This window comes from Chelonoidis abingdonii, chromosome 3, assembly GCF_003597395.2.
Source record: "Chelonoidis abingdonii isolate Lonesome George chromosome 3, CheloAbing_2.0, whole genome shotgun sequence".
Taxonomy (NCBI): domain Eukaryota; kingdom Metazoa; phylum Chordata; order Testudines; family Testudinidae; genus Chelonoidis; species Chelonoidis abingdonii.
The window spans coordinates 211,669,090-211,685,652 of NC_133771.1; the positions used below are offsets into that span (position 1 = coordinate 211,669,090).

General features: G+C 43.7%; 1 protein-coding gene across 3 annotated transcripts in view; it reads left to right on the forward strand.

Moving 5' to 3' along the window:
- Window positions 1–12,898, forward strand: part of KAT14 (lysine acetyltransferase 14) — a 22,892-nt gene extending 9,994 nt beyond the window's left edge. For 2 of the 3 annotated variants that reach the window (XM_032795877.2, XM_032795879.2), the window contains 7 exons: window positions 1,441–1,622; window positions 2,219–2,638; window positions 3,746–4,317; window positions 4,900–5,036; window positions 5,331–5,506; window positions 9,214–9,404; window positions 11,439–12,898. In XM_032795877.2, coding sequence (XP_032651768.1) covers window positions 1,441–1,622; window positions 2,219–2,638; window positions 3,746–4,317; window positions 4,900–5,036; window positions 5,331–5,506; window positions 9,214–9,404; window positions 11,439–11,612 — 1,852 coding nt within the window. In that variant the 3' untranslated portion in view covers window positions 11,613–12,898. The remainder of the gene's footprint in view (window positions 1–1,440; window positions 1,623–2,218; window positions 2,639–3,745; window positions 4,318–4,899; window positions 5,037–5,330; window positions 5,507–9,213; window positions 9,405–11,438) is intronic. The other variant, XM_032795878.2, reaches the window with a different exon arrangement.
- The last annotated feature ends 3,665 nt before the right edge of the window (window positions 12,899–16,563 follow it).

Consider the following 16,563-nt stretch of genomic DNA (forward strand, 5'->3'; position numbering starts at 1 on the left):
CCAGACCCAGGTTCTGAACCACGTCCCGTAACAGCTGCAGGCTGTTTGCCTCCCCAAGTATTAATATATACTCTGAGTTAATTAATAAGTCAAAAGTGATTTTATTAAACACAGAAAGTAGGGTTTAAGTGGTTCAAAGTAGTAACAGACAGAACAAAGTAAGTCACCAAGCAAAATAAAATAAAACATGCAAATCTATGTCTAATCAAACTGAATACAGATAATCTCACCCTTAGAGGTGCTTCAGTAAGTTTTTTTCTCAGACTAGACACCTTCTAAGTCTGGCACAATTCTTTCCCTGGTACAGCTCTTGTTCCAGCTCAGGTGGTAGCTAGGGAATTCCTCATGATGGCTCCCCTTTTTGTTGTTCCACCATTTATATATCTTTTGCATAAGGCGGGAATTCTTCGTCCATCTCTGAGTTCCCACCCGCTCCTTCTCAATGGAAAGACACCAGGTTAAAGATGGATTCCAGTTCAGGTGACATGATCCCATGTCACTGTAAGACTTCAAGCCTCCATTCCTCCCAGCCTGACTCACAGGAAAGGCTGCTTGCAAACAGAGCCATCCAGTCAATTGTCCTGGTTAATGGAAGCCATTAAGATTCCAAACCACCATTAACGGTCCACACTTTGCATAATTACAATAGGCCCTCAGAGTTATACTTCATATTTCTAGTTTCAGATACAAGTGTGATACATTTATACAAATAGGATGACCACACTCAGTAGACAATAAGCTTTGAAATGATACCTTACAAGAGACCTTTTGCATGAAGCATATTCCAGTTATATTATATTCACTCATTAGCATATATTTATAAAATCATATAGAGTGCAACGTCACAAGGGGGAAGATGTCAAATGACACCTTACTTAGGAGAGCTCTCCCTTCTCTCTCTCTCCCCCTTCCAATTCCCCTCCCCTATGAATCCTGAGTCCTGTCTACTGACTTTAACAGCAGAGTAAGTTTTTACTCTTCTTAGCACTGTTAAGTTAACACAGCTACTGGAGAGTGAGCTGGATTCTGTTCTGGCTCTTGTATCATCAGTAGAACTGTTGAATGAGACCCAACTGCAGAATCTTTATGGTTGGTGATGTGAAAGCCTGAATAAACAAAGCACCAGCAATTAGGAAAACCATCCCTTTACTTATAAACTGAGCATATTTGATATTGTGAGTCCCTGAGAGAGAATCAAAATGGAATCACTTTTCAGAGCTGAATCTATCTGGGTCTTGGAAATTGGTGCCCCAGATTCCAGCTGGAAATCACCCAGTGGAAATCAGAGCAGTATTGCTGAAATGCTTCAAGCCTGGAGGCCAAGTGAACTATTACATCAGAGTAAATGGCACAAGCATCCCCCTAGTCTTTTTGGCGAAGGAGAATAAAGTCCAACTAAAATGTTCTTGGTGCGTCTCATTTTTCCCTCTCTTGATTTAGGAAGAAGACTTCAACTTGGTGGAGCACTGTTGCTGGCTGTCTTTCTGTAGGAAGCCCCTTGTTTTTCCGCTCAGGGGCACAGGAATTCGGAGAACCAGGATGGTGGAAACTGGTTCACAATAAGCCTCCTACGATGAAACCTGAAGCAGAGAAGCTCTCTGCATCTGCACTGAAAGCAAAAGGTAACTGTTCTGATGACAACACACGAAATGCTAGTCAGGTCCGAATTGACAGTGTTTAAAGGTATGAGATGACGCTTATTTTAAATGGCGCAGCTGTAGATGGCGTGGGTGGGGTTACAGGGCCTGATTGTGCTCTCATCTGCACTAGTTTTACACTGGTGTAAATCCACTGACTTCAGAGGAGTTTCTCCAGATTTATACCAGTGTGAGAAGAGGCTCATAGTACTTTACACCCTCTTTGTAGTGTACATACACGTATTGTCATTTAAATGATCCAAGTGCTTTTGTATTTTGTATTGCTTTCCTGTCTCCGTAATTACCACAGTTTCTCTACTGCTTGTTACCTTGATGTTCTTCTCTTTTTAAAACATCTTTTGTTGGTTCAGTCACATGGAGTGAAATTCACTCCTGTGCAAAGGGCCAGTATCGGACTTCCATGGTGCCTAACTTTTATGCTGGATGCTCTGCACAGGGGAGAATTTCAGCCATGGTTTGAAAGACTACCATCAAAACTTTCTCTTGTGGATACAAATGATGAGTAAAGAGGCATCAAAAACTCAGTGCCTTTTAGAATAAACAAGCTATTTATTCTCTAGCAGCTTCAAAACCACCTCTGGATCCCATCATTACAGTGGAGGGGCTGAGGAAGCGAGTGAGCCGCAATCCTGTAGAGTCAGCAATGGAGCTGAAGGAGAAGAGGTCTCGCACTCAAGAAGCCAAGGACATTAGGAGAGCCCAGAAGGAGGCAGCCGGCTTCCTGGACCGAAGCACCTCCTCCACTCCTGTCAAATTCACCAGCCGAGGCCGTCGCCCTGACATGGTCCTTGAGAAGGGAGAGGTGATTGACTTCTCATCTTTGAGCTCCTCGGATCGAACTCCTCTGACAAGCCCGTCCCCTTCCCCATCTCTGGACTTCTCTGCTCCTGGGACACCAGCTTCCCATTCAGCTACTCCCAGCCTGCTCTCAGAAGCAGATCTCATCCCAGATGTAATGCCGCCACAGGCCTTGTTTCATGGTAAGAGATGCCATGTGTTTTGTTTAATAGGAAGTGACAAGTAGTTTCTAACAATAGGGTTGACATAGTTACCTTAACAAAAGAATAACCTGTTTGCTTTACTTCAAGGCATGATGGAAAATGACTGGCAAAGTGCAGTTTTCTTCCTAATTACATGACAATCTAAATTAGATTTTCCCAGACAGATGTAGTCATAGATTCTAAGGCAGGAAGGGACCACTTGGTCATTTAGTGTGACATCTTTTATAACACACGGCAGACAATTTCACCCAGTAATTCCTGCATAAAACAGTGTGACAGGTAATAGTGTTGCAGTGTCAGGTCAAGGCAAGATCAGAGAGCTCTCTTAAAGGAAGGAGTCTTTCGCATCAGTGAAGTATTGAGGTTTTTGTTTTTGTTTCCTAGTGCTTTCATTTGTCTGAGTACAGACATGTAACAACATTCCCAAATCAAAGAGATGAATTCTGGGTCAGGTTGTGAGATGCTTACTGAAGCTGAATAGTACTTTATACCATGAGTAGCCCATTGAAATGAATAGAGGGAACACATGGAATAAGTGCTACTCACTGTAAGTAAGGACATCACATCCACTTTGCTCCATTAACTTAAGTGGAACTTGTCCAATTTACACCAGCTGAACATCTGGCCTGTAATCTGTAAGGCTTCAGCTCCACTCTGCCATTTTATTGCATCAGTTTTCATGCCCTTTAGGAATTTTTAAGGAAGCCATTAACAAAAGAACCATTTTAAAAAGTGTTCTTTTAAAATAGGAAAAAAAAATGAGTCTAAATTTTGAAGGGACTATTGATTTCGGTTGCCCCAATTTTAAGGGGCCAAACTATGAGACACTTTAAAGGGACCTTAAATGGCAGGTGCTCAGCATTTCCTGAAATCAAGCTCTTTTAAGATTTCTCAAGTTGGGCATCCAAAATCACTAGTCGCTTTTGAAAATGTAGGCCCAGGAGTGTGTGACTGGCGGGATATGACAAGTAAATGCCACATTATATTTCCTTCACACTTAAGCCACAAGCCCCCTAGGCTGATGTTCTTTCTATGCTGGGCTTGCATTTGTGTGTGTCTACTGCGTTATTTTGGTCTTCTGTACAGATGATGAAGAGATGGAAGGAGATGGAGTCATAGATCCAGGAATAGAGTACATTCCTCCTCCTAGTGGGCCAATGGGTGCTGGGCCTATGATAGTGAGCAGAAAGAAAGTGAAAACGCCTGAGCAGATCAAACAAGAGGTGGAGAGTGAAGAAGAGAAGGCAGAGAGGATGGAAGGTGATAGCGAAGACCCTGAAGATTCAAATTCATCCCTACAGGCCAGCGGGCGAGACAAGAGGAAGCCGCAGGTGGAGAAGGACAATAAGCCCAAAGCTCCCAAGTACACATCTGTTAGCATCTATGAGGAAAAGCTGCTTCTGAAGAGGCTGGAGGCCTGTCCCAATGCTGTGAGCATGACCCCAGAGGCCCGGAGGCTGAGGCGCAAGCTGATAGTCCGGCAAGCCAAGAGGGAAAGGGGACTGCCACTCTTTGACTTGGACCAGGTTGTGAATGCTGCTCTGCTCTTGGTTGATGGGATCTATGGAGCCAAAGAAAGAGGTATTTCTAGGCTGCCAGCAGGGCATGGAACGTACAGAACGACTTGTCAGGACTTCAGGATTCTGGACAGGTACCAGGTGAGTGCTTTCAATTCCAAGTTAGTTCGTGGGGCCAGCTGTATCAGGGTTTCTGTTGTGGGCAGTAGACTTCAAACTGAAGACGTCTGACTGCCAAAGTAAAAAGGATTACAAGAATGAACTTCATTTTTTAAAGGACTTGTATCCACACCAACACACTTCCCAGCTCCATTCTAAGTGGGTAATATGCTATAAAATACAAACATGTGTAGATGCTACCATTGCTAAGTTCCAGTTGCTCATGCTCATTCTATACTCAAACACTATCGTGAGGGAGACTGTGTAAGTACCTTGACAAAGTGCATTACTTTCTTGCCATCCAGGAACTTGAGCACTCCCAACATGACAGTGGGTGGTGGGTGCAGTCAGAACTTTGCAGGATCAGGGTCTGAAATTGGGGGGAGCTTTGGAGTCACTATGGACAGGAGCATTGGACTGTGTAGGTACCAGACGCCCTGGCTGGACAGGTGGAAACCCTGACTGTGAGAAGTCTTTTTTTCCCTTCTGGAGCTTTGGGTTCCAAACATTAGGCTGTTGGGCAACTCCCTTGACATAACAGTTTATTTTTATCTTGCCACGTAGACTGCACTGCCTGCTATGAAGGGATATAGGCACCAGACAACAAAATTTCTGTACCGACTGGTCGGCTCAGAAGACTTGTTGACAGACCACAGCATTGTCAGTCCCTACACGTCTCGCGTCCTGAAACCTTACATCAGGTACGGACCCCTAGAGTCTGAATCTCACTTCTGTCATTCTCTGCTCCCATCCTTAGGTGCAGGCTGGCGCAGGGTGCTCGGGATTGCAGAAGCATCCTGGCTTCTGGTAAATAGCTTGTATTATTGCCTGGTTGGGCGCAAGTTTCCACATGAACGAATGGAATACAATATCCTCTTGTAGCACTTGTAGTCTATCAGAGGAATATTTCCTGTGCAGCAAACAATAACTGCCATTGCTGCTAAATGTTACCAACTTGTCTTTCATATAGTTGATTGTTCTTGTGATACGTGCAGGCGTGACCATGAGACCAAGCCTCCTAAACTCCAGCTGCTGGCAGAAATCTGTGCCCGTCCGCACAAGAACGATCCTGACTGGAAGGCTCAGCCTGAAGCACCCATTGATTACTGCTATGTTCGCCCGAACCACATCCCCACTATCAACTCCATGTGCCATGAATTCTTCTGGCCTGGTAGGATTCCCTCAGTACTTGGTTTTCTAGGAAACAAAAGGTTTGGTTTCAAAAATTATTTTTGGAGCAGGTCTGTTTTCTCAATGGGTATTTGTTTGGCTCAGTTATTCTATAAATATTTAAGAGGAATTGTGTCAGATGGTCTGTGCTGGAAAGACATGTCAGCCTCTGCATTCTGAGATCAAACAGTACTGGGCAACTGGGCCTCGAGTCAGCAAAGCACTTAAACATGTACTGTGCTTTGAGCATGAGCTAGGACCACTTGCATGCCTAAAGTGAAGCACCTGCTTAAGTGTTTCCTGAATCAGGACCTTATCATAGTAAACAGAGGTTTTATCAGACACCTGCTCCTAACTGGTGTGAAAAGAAAGTTTCTTCCCAGTAAACACAAGGCCTCAGTGCACTGGACTGGAACTCAGGAGATCTGCGTAGGATTCCTGGCTCTGCCACATGCTCCCTATGTGACCATGGGCAAGTCCTTAACCTCCCTGGGCCTCAGTTCCCCTTTGGTAAAATAAGTATTATAATATTTATTTGTCTGTGTTGCTTTTTTTTTTATTATTATTGTAAGCTCCTTGGGGCAGGGACTGTCTCTTACTATGTGCATGTCACTGTGCAGCCCTGATCTTGGGTGTGGTTCCTAGGCAGTAGAGACTTAGTAATGATGATCTGCTGTGTGGTTCAGCATCTCTAACACTGGAAACTAAGTTTTTCATAACACACAAGCGGTCCACACCTATATTTTAAAATCAATATTTGCACTACACTTTGGCAGATTATTATTATTAGATATGATTTGTATTGCAGTAGCACCATTAAGCCCCAAATCAGGAGTAGATAAGATGACACGTCTTTCTTTACACATGTCACTTTGGAAAGCATGAGACACCCTCTCATTCTAACAGAAACCGATCACCTTTATCACAAATCTTCCCCATGCCCCTCCAAATCCCTCAATCCCCCATCCACTCAGTGATTATCCTTATGCCATAGACAGGAATTTGTGATAAGCACCCAGGCCCAAATACACAAAATTATTTAGGCTCCTAATGGAAATCCATCTATCTAGTTTTAATCTAGCTAGGTCATGTACCAGAGCACTGAAGCGGCAACAGAGTGGGCTAGCTCTGTGAGTAATTACCCAGGGTTTTGGTCAGCTGCTCTGGCTTCCCTGCTCTGGTACCTGAGCTAATGAGGCTAAAGATAGCTTGGGTATGTGTACCCAAAGTACAAAAACACCGGGTGTCAGTTAAAGGTGTGATTTTTCTACAGAAATAGTTATACCAGTACAACCCCTAGTGTGGATACAATTATATTGGTATAAAGGTGCCTGATACTGATGCAAGAACCTCTACGAATAAGGCTTGTCTACATGGAGAAATTATACTGATCTGAGGAAAGGTGTGAATTTAAAGTGCTCTAATTATACCAGAGTGACTACAGAGCTGTAGTTATGGCATGAGTGTGGCTTTTTTCTGGTTTAGCTTATGTTGCTTTGGAAACAGTTTAAAGAGCCTAAGAAAGCTACTCATTCTGGAATAAGTGTGTCTAAACATGAGAGTTATACCAATATAATGGACAGTGCTTTAACCATACCAGTATAATTATACTGGTATAATGGAAACACCTTCCATGTACATAAGCCATAAACTGTACTTATGTAAAGCCAGTATACGAGCCATGCTGGGGTTGTACTGCTTTATAACCAGTATAGTCAAAGTCATACAACTTTATGTACAGACAAGCTCTGAGTCATTTCACAGTAGACTGCAGCCCTGAGATAATTAACATTTCTCCTTATCACCAGTTGATTCCTCTCCACCCAGCTCTTTCTCAAGCAAGAGATTGGTTAATTCCACTGTTTGCTTCCAGTGTTCCATGAACTTTTAAATCTCAGGAATAATACACGTTACAGAAAAACCACATGCCGTTATTCTGTTATTCCATCTTTGCAAATACATCCGTTGGCATTTTTGTGATGGTTTTAATGAGCATTTGAGGAAACATGAAGGGTCTGATTCTTCCCTGCCTTGCCTCTTGCTTAGGCATTTCCATCTGTGGAAAATGGGTGTAAAATACTATCAAATTAGAATGGTAATGGCTTACATGTACTGGGCGTTGCCATTGCACAGGTGTAATGGAGAATCTGGACCTTATATTTATTATTAATGATTTCTGTTACCATAGTGCTTAGGAGCCCCAGGCATGGACCAGAACCCCATTGTGCTGAGGACTCTACAGACAGCAATCAGGTGCACTATTCTACTCTGAAAAGTGACTTCAAGGATAAGTCTGTTGCCACTTAATTAAAGTTAGTTAGGAGCTTTTTAAAGGCTCAGATAATTAAAATATTTGGTTACAGGCTAGGAGGGATCAGCAGAGGGTAAATCACAAACATGTGAGGAGTGTCCATACTAGCTTTTACAAAGACTACATCTTCACTGCAAAAAAAAAAAAGTTTGGGGTTTTTAGATAGAGAGAATAAAATCCTACTGGAGATAAGACAATATAGTTTTCCTCTTGAGGTAGCTAGTTGAAGTAAACCCCAGGTTGGGTTTGTAAGGCTGGTTGACTGGCTATGCTAAGATAAAAACGACAATGTTTGTCTCCACTAAGATTGTGCATCAAGAAAACTAACTTTAGTTATCTTGCCATAAAACCACAACTTTTTTTTTTTTGGCAATGATGACATCACCAACGATACTCACTTCCTCAGTTTAACTGATGCAAAGAATCTCTAGTGAATCTAAGCTCAGTAGGTCAGATTTAAATCTGGGCAGGATCATTTGAATTTCTGTGCTTCATTTCAAAATCTATGAACCCTTTATTGCATCTGCAGAAAGTCCAGTGTTACTCTATCTTCCTTCTTCATGAAAAGAGGTCCCAGCTGCAGAAGAGAGGAGGTGGCTTCCTTACACACGGCTTCTTGGGGTTCCACGTTGATTGTACCTCCCTGGCTCTAGACCAGATCTGACCAGTGCACAAGTAAAAATAGGTTTTCAGTCTGCAGCCCTGCAATCTCAGCCTGAAATTCCATAGGAGTCACACGTTGCCAGCAATATAGCCCTGCTGATGAGCGAGCCGTGACAGAATCCATTACACTGGCCCACAGCTTTATTGGCAGTGCAGGGCAGAAGTGAAGAGCAATACAAACACATTTAGGGCCCAGTCCAGCTCTCATTTACACAAGTAACTTTATTGCTGTGTGTGCTTGGAACTGGGCCCTTTATAAGTTCAGTAGATACGGCTTTGAATACACACAGGAAGAAGATCAGTGGGGTAACAAGATGCCATTTTTGCCATCACTTTTTAGAGCAGAATCACATTTTAAGTTAGTTTTTTGTCTTTATTTTCATACCATTTGGGTGTGAATCAGTGTTAATTTCTTAGCACTGGTTGCTGTTAAGTCCGTTTTTAAGGATTTTTTTCCTTCTGTACGTGGGCTAAATGCTTTAACGGTGAGACTTCTATTTTGGCCCTATTGACTGATCGAATCTTTCTATGCATAGTAGTTTGAAAATGACAACAGGAAGTAGTTGAGCAGGTTCTCCTGAAAAACATGCTTTTTAACAGTCTTTCAGCTGTTAATTTCCCTTAAATTTCATCATGCCCTGACTGTATGATACTGTATGAACTGTATTGTATTGCATTAACATTTCCCATTGGTTTGCAGTGCTTTATAGCTGTGCTCTTGTCACACGCTGTAGGAATTGATTTGTCAGAATGCCTGCAGTATCCAGACTTCAGCGTTGTTGTCCTTTACAAAAAAGTCATCATTGCCTTTGGCTTCATGGTGCCAGACGTGAAATACAATGAAGCTTACATCTCTTTTCTGTTTGTTCACCCTGAGTGGAGAAGAGCGGGGATTGCAACCTTTATGATCTACCATCTTATTCAGGTAGCTGGAAGATCCTTCTCCTCGATAAAGAGCCCAGCATTGTCCCTATTTTTATGTATGAATGTAAACAGTGCTGGGTTAATAGCGCTTGTTTTTATCCTCTCTCTCCCTACTTCCTATCCTTTGTTCTCTTGTTTATTTACTTGGGTGACATGCTACCATGTGTGAATTTTTATTGTGAAAATCATTACACTCAAACAGAATTTTTTAATGGATTCAAAAGGACATTTTCAAATAGAATAGGCTGTGGGGGATTGGATGGCCAAGGAGATTAGCCAAGTGATATAGGCCTTGTCTGTATTTGGGTTTGGCTCTGATTCATCCATAGCAGCCAGTAACTGTGCAGCAGCAACATTGCAAACCACAAGTGTAGAGAAGAAAAGTTGCGATCTGCACTGGATGAGTCAATCCCAGTTTCAAGCAGGGAAAGGCTCAATCAGTACCAGTTATAGCTTTCCTTACCTATAATTTAGCTACCCCAGTCACTGGCCACTGATGACTTGATCACAAGCGGAGTTAATGCCATAGACTCACATTTAGGGTGCTTGTTCAAATGTATCTCAGTTTAGGTAAAGAACAAATGTCTGTCACCTGACTCAAACATGAGGAATGTCCACATTAGCTTTTACAAACATGTTAACTGCCTTGAGTTCACTGGCATCAGTGAACTCAAGGTACGAAAGTCTAGTGAGGACACATCCTTAGAAGAGAAGCCAAAATTCAAATGGGCATGAAAATTGAATTAGGTCTTCTCTGTGGCACAGTTTAGGCCCATTGTGGAAAATTACCACTACTGTTTGCAGGATCTGTAATAAACGATTGACCAAATTCTGTTCCCAGTTAGACTGGGATAAAACCGAAGTAATGCCATCCGTTCAATAGAGCTAACCAGGATTTTCATTGGTGTCCCACCAAACTGACTCCAGTGATAACGAGAGATTGCCACTTCCCATTAAGCTTCTGTTTGACTACCATTGATCTGCTCTGTATTTGTGTCTGTGGTGGGAGGCAGGTTATATTAAGAAGAACTGTTGGCAATAGTATAATCTACAATAGACTATATTCCATCCTGTGATGCAAGCAGGATGCTGTGAATTGTGTGAATGCATTTCCAAAAGTTACACATTTCACTGGGGGCAAGGCTGCATATTTCTAATGTTCTAGTTCTAACTTTTCTTTTCCAAAAATGTCCCTAATTTTGATTGCTTTATTCTGGCCTTATACAGGTGGGAGTCTTATTAGTAGCCTCTGAAAACAAGAATTATGTTTTCTTGCAAGCCACGATCAAATGCCCTGTCATTAAAATTCTTTAATGGCTGTATCCTACAGTTTGGATGTAATGGATGAAAAATGCTTTCAGAGCATGGCATGAAAGGAGTTCTGGAAGTCAGAAGAATTATTATATTAAACATTATTGGAGAGGTTTTATGAATAATCTGGTTGCTAAATAACAAGGAATCTCCAAGTTAATGTCAGAATTGCCACTTACTATCTGAACAAAGATATTTAGCTGGGCTTCTCAGGCAGTGAGCCCCAGGGGCTGAAGGATGGGAGTGGATCAGGCTGGGATCTACTGGAATTCCAGTGTGACATGACACACCCATAGGTAACCTAGTAGTGCCAGTGTGATTCTAGCAAGTCTAGGTTTATTTGATGACAAAGATGTGTCCAGTCCCAGAAGCAGAATGCTTGCTCCTTTGGCTGTTTTTTTTTCTTTAGGCCATTGTTACTAAGTGTTTGAGATTATTTTCAATTAACAATTACACTGAGAAGGAGATAGGAAAATTGACAAATTACAATCTAGTTTCTGTTCCTGCCCTCAGACTGCTGATTACTCAATCACAAAGGTTTTTGATAAACAGTAGTTACCCTCTGATTTCAGCTGTTGCTATGTGTTGTAATTTCTCTGTTTCAAAGGCCTCTGCTTTTCTCACGTTTCCCTAACTAGTTAAATTCCAGAATTTAAGAGTTTCTTCACCTCCTCCTTTTCCCTGGAGGCGCTCTCATTTTCTGGCTGTTTTTTTCCTTTGGCAGACCTGCATGGGCAAAGATGTTACTCTTCACGTCTCTGCAAGCAACTCCGCTATGCTGCTGTACCAAAAATTTGGATTTAAGACTGAAGAATATATTTTGGATTTTTACGACAAATATTACCCCTTAGATAGCAAGGAGTGCAAGCATGCATTCTTCCTGAGATTGCGACGATAATATACCACGGATACACAGAGCTCTGTGGAAAACTTGATAGGCTGAATTAAGAGTTGCCATGGATTTCAGCTCAGGAGGTTGGCTGTTAGAGTGCAATGATGCCTTTATCACTAACATCAGTAGTGATATACTGTATGCTTAATGTGCAATCCGAGATTGATTTATGGCCTCCATGGGGGTGTTGAGCAACAGACCTGAGTATGAACTGGAATACAATGGAAGGGGAATTTCCTGCCTTCTTTTTGGAGAGCCCTTTGACAACAATTTGAGAGTTCAAAGGGGCTCGAGGACATTAAATTTCTCAAACCTACGTGTGTTGCAGTGGTTGTATGTTCAGTAGGAAGTTTGTGCTGTGCAGTAGCAGGAACAGGATGTCAGGTGTGTTCGTCGCTAGGTGAGGTTAGATACAAGAGCTGCTAAGTCAGCTCTTTGAAATCTTTAAATCCATCCATCAGTTGTTGAAGCTATAGAGACCCCTCCGACCATGGGCCCAGCCTTGCTGGCTCCGATACCCCACCCCCCTATGCCATAGGCACTCTGCTTGAGGAATCTGAGCAGAAGAGGAGAGGCAGCTGAGATTTGAAATGTGATCCTTGCTTTATGCCATTAACCTATTGTAACCTAGCAGGAACAGGGGGCAAAGATGAGGCAGTATCTTTTCTCAGAAAAACCCAGTCTGTGATTGCAAGGCTCTAAATGTTACCGGGTATGCCAAGAAAAATGTTAAGGCAACAAAAGAAGCAAACACAGGGCTTGCCTCTCACTGAGGACCAGTCCTTTTCCTACACAGTTTAGCAGCTCCTACTCCCCTTTTACTGCAGGTGAAGGGTAGCTTGACAGATTGTTGTACCATTTAGCAGGTTGTAGACACAGCAGACTGTGCACCTGGAACATGAACCACACTTTCTGTGTAGTTTTAATGTCAAGGCCACACAGCTGCAGAGAACAGATGTGTTTTTTTTAAATCCACCTTGTATACATTTCAGGTGCCTAAGTATGGTAGTTGTTGCCTTAATGGAGTCTGCATTCTAATAGGAGCAGAGACACATACACTGTATCTGTTTCTGTACAGCCAAGGTAAGCCCTCCCTGAAACATATGTAATTGGTACTAGAAAAAACTCGTTTTGAAACCATTTGAGAACTATCTGCCCTGCCATCTGTGCACATTTCCAAATATTTTATGACTGTGTGTGAAAATCCTTGATGTTACTGATGTTAAGAGTTAGCTGTTTCTGGAAAGATCTGTCCTTGAGTGAAATTAAAGACCTTCTCTTGGACATGCCCAGCTGCAGTCATATAGTGTGTTCATTTATTTTTCCACCTTTCACTTCTACCGTCTCTTTGATGTCATGCAAAATCGAACATGTCTAGCAGAGTATTTTCTGCTATTCCAAAATGCCTCATTATGGCCTTGTGGAACCCCCTAGTGTGCAGCGGAAACGCGCACCCTGCTACAGCCTTTCATTCACTAGTACAGCATGTTCTTCGCGGTCTGTACATGGGAGAATCTGTGGCTGTACCACTTCTCACTCCCTCCAGAGCACCATGTACCACCAGGAGAGCAGGGACAGAGCAACAAGCCAAGCAATGTGTGGGGGTGGGAGGGCTCCTTACACTTGCTTCTATTGCACAACTGCATAAGGGCCATAGAGGAGCTTGCCTAAACAGGCCCTTTCCACATTCTCCAGAAGACAACATAAGAAGTTTGATTATGATGAAATCAAGCAGTATCTTAAATAAACTGTGGAAATAAATTGATTATTTGGATTTTAAGACAAAATATGCAGTGAAATTTTCAGGAGGTCCTTAATTTTGTATGTACACAACTGCACCCCATCCTAGAGAGGAAGGATGGGCCAGTGATTAGGGCACTAGCCTAGGACTTGAAGATCATCCAGCTTCAGTTCCCCGCTCTACCACAGACTCGCAGTGTGATTGTAAGCAAGTCACTAGCCTCTCTGTGTCTTTGGCCTGGTCTACACTATGCATTTAAATCGATTTAACGCTGTACCCGTCCACACTACAACGCCCTTTATATTGATATAAAGGGCTCTTTAAATCGATTTCTGTACTCCACCCCACCGAGAGGAGTAGCGCTAAATTCGATATTAACATATCGGATTACGGTTAGTGTGGACGGAAATCGACGTTATTGGCCTCCGGGCGGTATCCCACAGTGCACCACTGACCGCTCTGGACAGCAATCTGAACTCGGATGCAGCGGGCAGATGGACAGTCCCTACTACCTGCGTAATCGTTTGGCAGTCATCCTTCTTGCCCAGGCTCTCTGTGTAGGACATCTTAGAGCACAGATTATGGGATGTCTGTGTTTGTCTTTTTAGGGCGTCAGTCTTCTACGCAGAACAAAAACGGGCACCATCAGTTTTCTGGGAGGAGGAAATGTTTTTGTAGGTTGATCTATTTTTTAATACACTTTAGAGCTGCTCCTGATCTGGAATCCTTCTAGTCCTGTGAAGCGGACTGGTGACCTTGGGTGCAGTGGGTGGGTTGCACTTTTCCTGTTAGATGCAAACAGTCGCTTGGTCCTTGTATGTTTGTATTGTGTAAGGACATTAAACCAAGGACTGCATTCTATCAGGGTTACAACTGGTTCAGGCGCCCTCAGGGTCAGCGAGGTTATTCCATCGGAGATTGCAGCTGTCGCCTCACCAAAACTCCACCTTGTCCAGATTTTCAGTGGTGGTTATAATATTAAGCTTCGAGGTTCTATGTCAAAGGGGCACTGATATTAGAGTTTGAAACACCCAGCTATATGTACAGACTTTGCCGTTCCGCTTGTTTGTCAGACTATGCAGATTCTACTGTCAAGGTGACAGTGCCAGCTAGTTTTGCCATTCTTGAAGTGCTCAAGATTTATAAAACATCTCTTTTGCCTCCTGGTCTTTATGTTGCACTGTTCAGTGACCAAAGTGAAATATCGCGGGTAGCCGTGTTAGTCTATAAAGGTGACGGTTCTTTGCTGTTATTACAGAGCGACTACAGAACGTTTGGGGCTGAGCCTTCATGGTAGTGATCCCACTTCGTTCGGATACATGCTCCCGAAGTGGGTATTACCCTGCACGGCTCAGTAGCTCCCACAAATGTCTGTTGGTCTATTAAAGCGTGCAATACTAGCGCTTCCTTCACCTAGATTCCAGTACCCGTCCGGCTGAAAGATTGGTTTTCTCCTGTAGAGGAAGGTAAAATTTGGTATTAGTCCCAAAGTAAGTTTCTCAGTGAAGTATATGGCTGAATAAGGTGCTGTTAGCATGGAATTGCACATTCATTCTCTGGCTCAGTGAGCTGCCAACCGTCTTTTCACATTGCTGTGGGGTGTTGATTTTCTAATCAGGATAAGATTGCTTGTGTCAATGGCTGAGACACAGGAGGAGGCTCGTAGTGAATAGCTGTGTTACTTACACTCTCCCGAGGGCTCTAGCTTTCAGAAGACGCCGTGCCACCTGGCGATTTGTGGTGGATGCCTATCGTTTATATAATGTCGTTGAACTGAGCAAGAGCCTTGAGTTCGGTTTGGGTCCCTTTTCATTAGTAGGCCTTTTTCATAAAGTTATTCAGCAAGAAGCTGCCTTTAGGCCGAACACAGGAGATGTGTACACACTCCAAGTACTTTCGGTGCACAATCTGTATGTTTCCCGCAAATAAACTACTCCCTGAGAGGGCATAGTGCTTTTTGTAGCAATTAAAGTAGACAAGCTCGCAGACAAACTGCTGTTATTACTGTCCACCCTAAGTGGTGTCCCAGCTATCCACATACCTGTGGTGAATGCTCTGCTCCCTGTTTATTCTGCCTGCCTGCATGGCTTTGCCCCTCCGGCGTTTGACGTATTGGCAGCTACCTGTGCTCCCTTGAAGAACACGAGCAAATCATTAATGGGTAATGCTGCTAGTTTGCCCAGCCCCGCCCCCACCACCTGACTAGACACATGGCCGGCAGACTGCTAGCTGCGGATGGGGTGGGGGGCTGCTGTGACTGCACGGGAGGCACAGCGGCGGGCGGGATTCATCAGCATGGGAGTGGTGATGAGCTCGCGAACTGGTCAGATGCGCTATAGGAGAATCTGAAGGAATCACGCCCATAGGTACATAGCCACGAGCGCGGGCTGATTCTCAAAAAGGGACTGCAGTACCTGGCAGCGTAGGGGATGTCATGGCCGGGGTTCCCCCTCACCCTGCCTCAGTGTGTTGGTCAGGTCAGCCTGTTGTCTCCCGACCCAGCAAATGCTCTCCTCTCCATTCCCCCCACCAACCACTTTGAAAAAGTGGCTGACAATCTCACTTGCATGCCCCTGGAGGATCGGGATTGAGAACATGGCATACTGTTTGCTGTTACTGCCCCCTGATCATTTCAACCTTCCCAAGACCTGTGGCAGTGCCAGTGGGAGGTACCAGGGCCTGCTCTCGTTGTTGATGCAGAGTTTGTCGAAGAGTGCCTCCACACTACAGCAGCTCTGTGGATGCACCAGCGCTTCTAATTTTAAAGCGCTCTTAATTAAGGCGACATTAACGTTTTTGCAATTACTGATATGTCGACCACGGCTAAGCTAGATTCAGTGTGTCGGAGACCGGCGGCTTTTTGCGCGACCCGGGGCATTGGCTCATCATGTACACCCATGCTGGTGGCTTAGTAGGGCAATGCGTTAATTCTGGATTAGTAATCTTTTTTCCTCTTCAGGCTGGTCCTCTGCCTCGCAAGATCCTAACCCCTCTTGTCTCCGCCTCAAAGGCTCCATCGTGTCTGAAGCTGTGCACAGTCCCTGGAGCATCAAAACCTGCCCCCGAGAGGCGAGTTGCTTCCAGGCTGAGAAGCATTGCCTGCTTCCTGCATCCTATCCGCTAGGGCCATGACCATATTCATCGTGTACATTATGAGTGGCGGCTGCGCCGACCATATCTAAAGGAACTTCAGTTTAATCAAGCCTTGTTTCTGAT